Source organism: Chanos chanos, chromosome 9 (genome assembly GCF_902362185.1).
Source record: "Chanos chanos chromosome 9, fChaCha1.1, whole genome shotgun sequence".
In the NCBI taxonomy this organism is placed as follows: domain Eukaryota; kingdom Metazoa; phylum Chordata; class Actinopteri; order Gonorynchiformes; family Chanidae; genus Chanos; species Chanos chanos.
In genome coordinates this window covers 27,236,984-27,246,575 of record NC_044503.1, presented here as the reverse complement: position 1 = coordinate 27,246,575, position 9,592 = coordinate 27,236,984, and the positions used below count along the sequence as shown (strand labels likewise).

Below are 9,592 nucleotides of genomic sequence, written 5' to 3'. Positions count from 1 at the left end.
TAGCAGGGTGCTTCTCCATACTTGGTCTGATGTCGTAGTGAGACAAAATCCAAAGTTGATTTCATGCTTATTGAAGGGAGCATGTGTCACTTATCTTTCCAGACTATTATGCTCTTAGAGGGAAACTTAGAAATCATAGGTGTTCCAAGTTAGGAGAAAATAGAAAAGTCTATGACCCATGATTTATTCATGCTCTATGTATCGCGGTCCATATTTATGCTCTGGCGGCCTCTAGTGGTGAAACAAAAAACACAGCCATGCTCTGCTGCCGGAATTTATTTTCATTCAGTGAAGGTATCGGCTTTCTTAGACAGATGAACAGCTGAAAACATATTTCTCCCTGCGCTGGTTCGTAGTCTCTTGAGCTTGATTAGAATGACTATCATCTCTTTGAAAAGACAGCCAGTAGAGCACCCTTTGAAAAGAGACAAGAGATTCATACCTCACAAGAGCTGTCTTCAATCGATCGGCTATGAATAGGAAGTAAGATATCTTTACGTGCTCCATTATTAACTTAACATTCAACCTGACTCTGGGAGACGGAATTTCAGCCATGGCACAAAATGCATCCGTGTGAGAGGCATGTATTGCAGAGAGCATTACCCAAGAGAGAGGAAGAGCAGCAGCAGCAGTGCAGTCAGACAGGCTGCGAGGAGGGCCGGAGAGGGGAGGCGTAGGAGGTTGTGCTGATGGTCAGAGGGCAAGAGAGGAAACTGACCCCCGGGGAGCAGAGCTTGCTCAAAAACATCCTGCAATTCAGCGTGGCCAATTACAACCTGTGGAATGACTTTGGTAGAGAGAGAAAGAGAGAGAGAGAGAGAGAAATTCAGAAAGAGACAGAATCATGGAGGATAAGTAGAGGTACAAAGGCAGAGCATCGAGGATTAAAGAGTCACTCCCAAAATTCAGGATCTTTTCATTGCCTTTTTCATATTAAAACTCTCCTCCTGTACCAGCAATGATATATAGCTACATGCAGTTTGCTTGGAGTGATGGTGTGTGCATGTGTGTGTGTGTGCATGTGTGTGCATGTGTGTGAGCGTGTGCACGCGTGTGTGTGTGTGTGTGTGTGTTTTACCCGTGAGGTGGTAGTAGATCCGGACCAGTGAGCGCTCCTGAGAGAAGATCTCACACTGGTACGTGCCTCTGTGCTCTAGTCGGGCAGAGGGGATGGAATATAATTGGTCCACACCAACCGTCACCTCCTCAAACTGGTCCATTAGTACAGTCTTCGTCTGCCAACACAGCCACATAATGGTGCAGACCAAGAGAGTGGTATAGGGCATGTGGTACAGGGTATCCAAGATACAGGTGCCAGGGGTATGGGAATCAGTTACATCTAACTGCTTAATAGGCTTGTCTAAAAGACAAGTAGGTAATTGTGTATGCTAATGAAGAAAGGATAGAATGATAAAATGAAGCTGAAGACTTCTCTAATGGGAGGGCGGGGGACAGAGTTGTGTGGACAGAAGACACTATTTGTGCTTAATCTGTACTTTTTTCTGGAGCAAGTTAATGTAAAAAAAAAAAACAATGGTTTACAACAGAAAATGACATGCTAATTAGAGCGTTTTGTTTTTAAGAAGTACTGGCATTTTAAGTATAATTTTGTTTTGGTATGTTTTGTAACTGAGCCATGAATCAGAGGCTTGTGTTTAAATATGATTTAAATGTATGCTTTATTTCAAAGTCCACTGAAGCTAGGTGAACTAGCTGTTTCTGGGTATACTTTGTCAAAAAGGTTTTCACTCCATAATTATAAAATCAAATGTAATAATATGCTTATATAATGTACGTAGAAGCTTCTACATTATACTGTGTGTTTGCAGTCTATAATTTCTTTTGACAGATGTAATGTTACACGTACCAGTATGATAGAAATGTAGGTGTGTGTGTGTGTGCGAGTGTGTGTGTGTGTGAAAATTACAGTTTACAAGGAGGTCACTGAATACTGTATTTAAAGGAGAAATAAGTAAACGTCCTTTATCCGTTCAGCATTTAGAGAATACAGATTTTTTTTTTCTGTTTTTTTTTTTTTTCTTACCTCAGCGTATCTCCACACTACCTCCACGTTGCCAGGCAATGGGAAAGGGACGTCGCAACTCATAGAGGTTCTGTTATTTTCTCCTACTTTGATTTCCTTTACTGTAAACACACAACCACACGCACCCACACACCCACACACACACACACACACGCGCGCGCACGCACACACACGCACATGGATCAGTCTAACTTTTTAAGAACCTCACCTTAGTGCGAGGCCTCTGCCTTAAGGGAAGAATAGGGGCCAGTGATGTCTGCCTACCATTCTCTAATTATAATATTTAAGGCAGGCCTCTGGGGAGAGCGGTGAAAAGGATGATACGCGGGAGACATAATTGTACAGCTCAGGCTGGATATGTATCCTACAGTGTGTGGGAGGAAGGGTCCTTGCCACGTTATGTGAAGAAGGCGGGGATTTAAAGGCTACAACAGCAGATCTTCTCCCAGCAAATAATAATACGTATGAAAACACGCCAAGGCTGAGCGTTCGCTTAGCAAATTCTGACTCTGGCTCCTGAGAAATGTTGCAAGGATTTCAAAGAGGAGGGAAGAAAGGAAAAAAAAAAAAAAAATACGGTTATGTAATCGGTAACAGTGAGTTTTGAATTGTGTTATTTCTGTCGCGCTGTATAGAAGTGATGTATGGCGTTAAAACGCAGCGCTAAGCGGATGAAAAACCTAGGGCCGATAGGCTTTTTATTTAAAGCTTGAGCAGAGCTGTTAAGTGGAGCGCTTACCCGGACAGTCGAGGGGAAACTCACAGGAGTCGTACCGACATGTGATGCAGTTGTATGAGGCGCCGGAGTCCTGGAACCCTGGACCACGCAGACGTTCAGAGAAAAAAAAAAAGCATCAGCCAGCGATTATATACGTATATATCTACATATACCCATCAGTCTTTATAGTGCTAAAAATGAACCCCAGTTAAGATATTTTCGACATTAATTAATGACCTGGCCCTAATGTATATTAAAGACATATTGTCATGACTGGTAATTGCAGAAATGTATTTTACCATTAATTAATGGTAATTAATGGTGATTATTCAATAATATGCTTTCTTTTTCTTTTTCTTTTTTCCTGAAAATGTTGTGTATCTGAGGAGGAATAATACAAACAATCTTGTGGCTCAGATCATGTCTGAATTTCTGCCCACAGGACTGACCTGTTTTGCAGTCTGTTCTAACCCAACATTAAGATAGCTGTTTTATGCCTGATCCATCATTTCACCTGATTCTGAAATCAGACCTAAGTTGACATGACTGAATACCAATCCGTGCTCTCCATTAAAACTGAGATTATGAAAGTAGACTGACGTAGGCTATCCATAATAAAAAGGTTAATTTGATAAACCATACTTGATAGGTCTGGTTTATTGGTCACGCAATTTTTTTCCCCTCCTAACAACATAAACACCAAAAGAGTACACTATAGCAACCCAACATGCTACAGTGTGCTGTATTGAAATCCCTGTTGCAATGTAAACGAGAAGTATCTTTTGAGGCTGATATACTGAATTCACAGCGTTTTATGAGGAGGTGGTCCACAGGTGTAGACATTTGTCTAGTTGAGGAAATTTTGAGGTACTGGAAAGCTAATATTGCCAGATGTGAGACAGAGTTCATGTGGAAGACCACAGCCCTGAGAAAGCTATAAAAGAATAGAGTCATCACTCACCACAGGGGGGAAAACACCCGGAGGCTAAGGAAAAGAAAAAAAAGAAGAAAGACGGAGGGAAAGAAATGAACAAAAAGAAAAGGGTCAGGAAATAAATGAGGGGGAAAAAGGGCTTTAGAAAAAAACAGCTAAACACACCACTCTGCTTTTTTATTTTTTAAACTGAGATGAAAAAGCACTGGAGATTTGGGATATTTGCAGTGTGGCTTGTGGACTGGGAGCGAGGACAGAAGGGGATGTCTCACCTCTGGGCAGTTTGGAGGCAGCGGTGATGAATTTGTCGGCAGCCGCCTGTAACCGGACTTCATACACAGTGTCTGGAAGAACACAAAACCAGCGGAACAATCACCTGAACAGTAGATAGATGTGTGTGTGTGTGTGTGTGTGTGTGAGAGAGAGAGAGAGAGGAGAAAGAAAGATAGATAGGTAGATAGATAGATAGATAGATAGATAGATAGATAGATAGATAGATAGATAGATAGACAGATAGACAGATAGATAGATAGATAGATAGATAGAGAGATAGATAGATAGATAGATAGATAGATAGTTAGATAGATGTGTGTGTGTGTGTGTGTGTGAGAGAGAGAGAGAGAGAGAGAGGAGAAAGAAAGATAGATAGATAGATAGATAGATAGATAGATAGATAGATAGATAGATAGATAGATAGATAGAGAAACACAAAGAGAGAGCAATAGAGAGAGACAGAGAGAAATGGGGGAGGGGGGGCAGTAAGGCTGACAGATCTGGAGAGTATCTGGAGATAGAAAGTGAACAGTAAGTTCCTTTTTTTTTTTTTGCATTTTCGGACCTTGATTTTCATTCTCCTAAAAAGACAAATAATAGAAGTCTCCTTAACTCCTCTGAGGTGCTTAACAGAATTCATATAGTAAATGAACCAAAAAAAACCCCCAGAGCTATTTAATTAATAGAATATTGTTTAATGATAGGGTCAGCGATAACTATTAAAGAGACAGCCTACTCCACCAGCGTCTGATCTGACGAGTGGCATTTAAATGGCTAAATACCGTGGATGGAGTGTCAGTGTCCTTTCATCCTTATCTGACTCCTTCTGTTTTTTTGTTTTTTTTTCCAGACACATCTGTCTGTTTCTCTTTAGCTCTGGGTTTCTTTTTATTACATATGACTTGCTCTGGGAGATGACGGAGACTGAGAGATCAATGTAAATTCATAATGAATACACCTAACAATGCTGCCTTGATGTCTGGCCAAAGCCAAGCATCATCCGTTCCTGAGAAAGGGCCCTGTCAGTTTTATCGTGGGTGGTTGGGTTGAATGAAGGGAACTGAGGGATTTGATACCGTGATTAGTCTTCTGGTCAAACTCCAGAACCATGGGCATGATCTCTGAAAGCAAAATCTCCTTCAGCTTCGAGTCGTAGCCTCTCCCTGAGAGATGCAGAAACACATTCGCACACACACAATTCATTTGCAAACATGCAGACCGATTTTTTGGAGTCAAAATGTCTTTGTTGTCAAGGGTTTGAGGCATCGTATTTGCTGTATGTCTGTGTGTATGTACATATCTTTATATATATATATATATGTATGCATGCATGTATGTGTGTATGTATGTATGTAAGTCTTAAGCTCTGTAACATGGATATTACAATAAACAATGGAGTTTAGGAAAATAGCCTTTTAAGAAAACATATTTCTCTCTCTTGAAGATAAAAGCAGTTTTGCAAGTTTCATTGCCCCCCCCCCCCCCCCCCCCCCCACCTCTGCTAAAGTGAAGACTTTTCTTACCTACTTTTCCTGCATCGATTACTTTTTGCTCTGTGTTGAATATTCTGTCCAATCTCTCAAAACAGGAATCCACGTTACGGATATTATATTCAGTGAGAATGTGTCCCCAACACAGCCGAAGACTGTCATCTATGTCAATAAAACACTGGTAACAACTCAAAGACCCGCTGAACATTGAGCACAAATGCACCAATAACGCCACGCGTTTTGACATTTTCGGTTATTTGTGGACTCATTGATTTTAATGAGGTTGACAAAGAATTCGGAATTTCATCACAATCTTAAATGGAATTCCTGTTGTCATAATGGTAGCATAGTTACTACACTGAAGGTTTTATTACTGGTAAGTGGGTAACTTGCACTAAATGTGTATTTTGGAAAGCAGATACAAAAACTACACCCTTGGGTTTGACACTGAGAATGAATGAACAGATCTAACTGGGCTAAATCTTACTAATGTTTAAAATCAAACGTTATAACCATTTGAAGCCTGAAAAGAAATAAGATACGTCTTACATGCTTTATTATTGGATGACGCAAGGAAACTGAAATAGACTCAGACAAATATTCAAACAGAATCCAGTTTTATTCTCGCTTGCAAACATATACAAAGGTGTTGGTGCATATTAATGATGGTACCCTGAAAAATGCTGATTCTGCACATGTGGATAATTCCTTCTTGATCTATGGAAATAACACCTGTATGTCTACTATTATTATGATTATGATTATGATTATTATTATTATTATTATTACTATTGTGAAAGACACTCACAAATACCAAACGACTTTAACAATAGCATGAGTCTGGAAGGAGCCACAACCATCATTTTTGTGACACAATAAGACAGTTTCCTCAGTCTCCTCAACTGTTCGACAGAGGTAGAGAGGCGAATCAGATTCCTTCCTTTTTCTTTCCCTTCTGTCTTTATCCTCCCTACCTTTTCTTTCTTCATTGTCTCTCTCTATCCTCTCCTTGCTCCTACAATGCACCACTTTTGCTGCAGAGTAAAGAGGGGGTGGGGGTGGGGGTATCTGGTGCTAAGGAAAAAAAAAGAAAAATAAAAGAATGTAAAAAATATAAAAACCCCGTAAAGCGTTAGAAAAGAAGTGTATCTATATACGAGATACGAAGATCTAAATGGTAAGAACAGGAAGGTGAGATGTTCCCTGATAACGCAATTGACTGAGGAGAGAAAAACAAAACGGAAAACAAAAGAAAGGCAAGAAGGAGAAGAATTAGGCGGAAAAGAGGGAACGCCACAATTGGTGCGATAATGAAGAATGGAAGAAAGTGCCGATGCCTAATTAAAGAGATAAACAGAGGTATAAAAAAGAAAGGAGAGAGGGAAAAAAAAGAGAAAAAGGTTAGAGACAGAGCAACAGAGACACAGGAGGGCGAGAGAAAGAGAGAAGGGGAGCCAGAGAGAGAGAGAGAGAGAGAGAGAGAGAGAGAGAGAGAGACAGAGAGAATATGTGTGTATGTATGTGTGTGTGTGTGCGTGTGCGAGACAGAGAGAGAGAGAGCGAGAGAGAGAGAAAGAGAGAGTACCAATCAAGCCCACTGCCTCATCGCATCCCATATCCTGCACCCCTCCCCCCCGTCCCCTCGTCTCGCCCCCACCCCCTCCTCCCTTCCCTGTCTCTCTCTCTCTCTCTCTCTCTCTCTCTCTCTCTCGCTCTCTCTCTCTCTCTCTCTCTCGGTGTGTCGCCATGGAAACGAGACAGGGTGCCTAACACACGGAGTTAATATATTTCCAGTGGCAGGAGCGACTTGGGTACTAATGCATTCATCTGTCTCTGCAAAGACAAGCCAATCAATATTGTGCTCTGGAGCCTGTTTTCCAGACTGCCAGAGTTTAGACCAATCAGCTGTCAGTCATTCTGGGTTCGCTCTCTGAGGACAGCTATTGCACTGTCCTGTTCAACTCCAAGAGAGGGCGGGATGCCAGGAGGGCAACGAGGGCATTCTGAAAAATGGATGCTTCATTAAGTGTGAGTGCCCCCCCCCACTCTTCCCCACACCAGCCCCCCCCCCCCTTCCGTTCTTTTTTCCCCATGACTCCAAAAACTTGTGTGTGTGGTAATGCAGTGCAAGGGAGTTTGATTTTTTAACATAGATTTTTTTTTTAAAGAATATGAAGGCCTTGGATTACTTAGGCCTTTAACTGAATTAGGTTCAGCCCCATTACGAAAAATAGAGCATACCAGGTTGACGTAACGGTCAAACCTTAATTTAGCGGCTCTCGTGGAGCAGTTTCTATATGTATTATATTTTTATTAGTATCCGATGATAAGAAATTCCCATTAAAAATACTGCTTTTTTCTGTCTGAAAGTGTTCGTTAGGTGGATGTGACAGCATGCATAAAGACGCATAAGACTGGGAATATGAGGGAACGCTGGAGAAAAGCTATGTGAGCGTGAGTGTGTGTGTGTGTGTGTGTGTGTGTGTGTGCGTGTATGTGTTCGCGTGTATGTGCGTGTGTGTGTGTGTTTGTGTGTACAGGGGAAATGCAGACAGGGGACATAAGGGAATTATATGGGGACTGGATCATTCAGAGGGGTTTTAATACGTCTGTGGCAGCTTCTCTCTTTCATGTAAAACCTCTCACATCTGCTTTAAGAGGTCTACTACTCGACGAAAGCGTGTTTCATTCTTTCTAAACATTTATTTAATGCACACACACACACACACGCACATACACGCACACACACACACACGCACACACACACACACACACACATGCACACACCTCACACTACAGATAAGTCAAAGTCTTAATACAGACAAAGTCTGCATTAACAGTCGTGATCTACGTTCCTCCAACGATCATATTCGAAGAATGGTACTCTGTCGGGGTCACCACCCTTGGCTGTCTTCTCATTGGTTCATTTCACAAGTTGAAATACAAAGTCAGCCAATAGGGTTAGCTCCCTGGGGTTGCCTGGGCAAACAGGAAACTCAACATAAGTGAATAGGGAGCTTTTTAATCTCAAAGGACAAATGGCGGGTATTTGGTGAAACTTGCCTGGGTCTGTCACCAGGCAAAGGAGCAAATATCGGGGCAAGAGAGAGAAGACGGATAAACACGTTTAATTAGTTGTGACACAAGGAAAGACACGGGATTAGGTAATAAGTGTAAAACGTCCAATGAGCTTTGTCATGCGCAACTCTGTTTTCTTTGCTCCTTCGGGGATGATGACAAAGCATGCAGCCCTGTTCCTGAGGACCTCACCTGTGACCTGCTATGACCTCACAGGTTAAGGGTCTCAGGGACAGAGGGGCATACTGGGAAATGAAGTCCTTAAAGAGCTGACGTTCTGTTTGGACACTCAAATATGTTTTATTGTTGCGTCCTTCCATTATCCTGAGGCGTGACATCAGCTTCCATATATGGTAACACCTGAGAAATGTACAAATAAATGAATATGAGAACCAAACCCTTGCTTTATTGCGCTGTGTGACAATCAGTACTTTATTTTACTGTTAATCTTGTTAAGGCTCTTATGAAACAATACAAAGCCTGATATATTTACCCATAGGCTCACTGTTTGTTCCCTACCCTCTCAAAGCAGTTTGTTGGGTTATGTATTGCAGTTTTGTATCAGTCATAAAAAAAAAAAAAAAATCGCCGTTGGCTACTGCAACAGTGCTCTGCTGCAGAGACTGCGATTCTTCGAACCGTCCGATATTTCGTGACCTCGTGTCTGACTGCGCCTTCGGATTCACGAAAACAGTCTTAAACCGGAGGACGCTTCTTCGACAAATTAAGATTAATTGAACTAAAGTCTGTGACTGAGATTAAGATTCAGATTATTCCCATCAGATATTCCCAGTGAGGCATACTGCATCCATAACAATATAAATACATAAATATAATATTTGCTCAAAGAGAATCCTGTGACCCTTTTTTTCTTTTTCTTTTTTTTTGAAAATGTACAATAACGTTGAAGATATATCAAATTTGTGAAGTCCGCTATATATAATATTTAAATTATATATATATATTTATTGATCTCAGGGTGAGTTAAGGACAAGGTACCTGCGGAGTCGTGCCAGAAGGAATCCCGTCTCCCCAAACTGTTGGATTCTACTCAC

At 41.3% G+C, this 9,592-nt stretch overlaps 1 protein-coding gene across 1 annotated transcript in view; it reads right to left on the bottom strand.

Annotated features, from left to right (window-relative positions):
- Positions 1 to 306: 306 nt before the first annotated feature.
- Positions 307 to 9,592, bottom strand: part of spaca6 (sperm acrosome associated 6) — a gene marked incomplete at its 5' end in the record, with an annotated part of 13,956 nt that continues 4,670 nt past the window's right edge. Inside the window, 9 exons of the mRNA XM_030785351.1 lie at positions 307 to 415; positions 604 to 787; positions 1,079 to 1,235; positions 2,045 to 2,145; positions 2,784 to 2,861; positions 3,724 to 3,747; positions 3,969 to 4,040; positions 5,046 to 5,132; positions 5,493 to 5,659. Coding sequence (XP_030641211.1) covers positions 307 to 415; positions 604 to 787; positions 1,079 to 1,235; positions 2,045 to 2,145; positions 2,784 to 2,861; positions 3,724 to 3,747; positions 3,969 to 4,040; positions 5,046 to 5,132; positions 5,493 to 5,659 — 979 coding nt within the window. The remainder of the gene's footprint in view (positions 416 to 603; positions 788 to 1,078; positions 1,236 to 2,044; positions 2,146 to 2,783; positions 2,862 to 3,723; positions 3,748 to 3,968; positions 4,041 to 5,045; positions 5,133 to 5,492; positions 5,660 to 9,592) is intronic.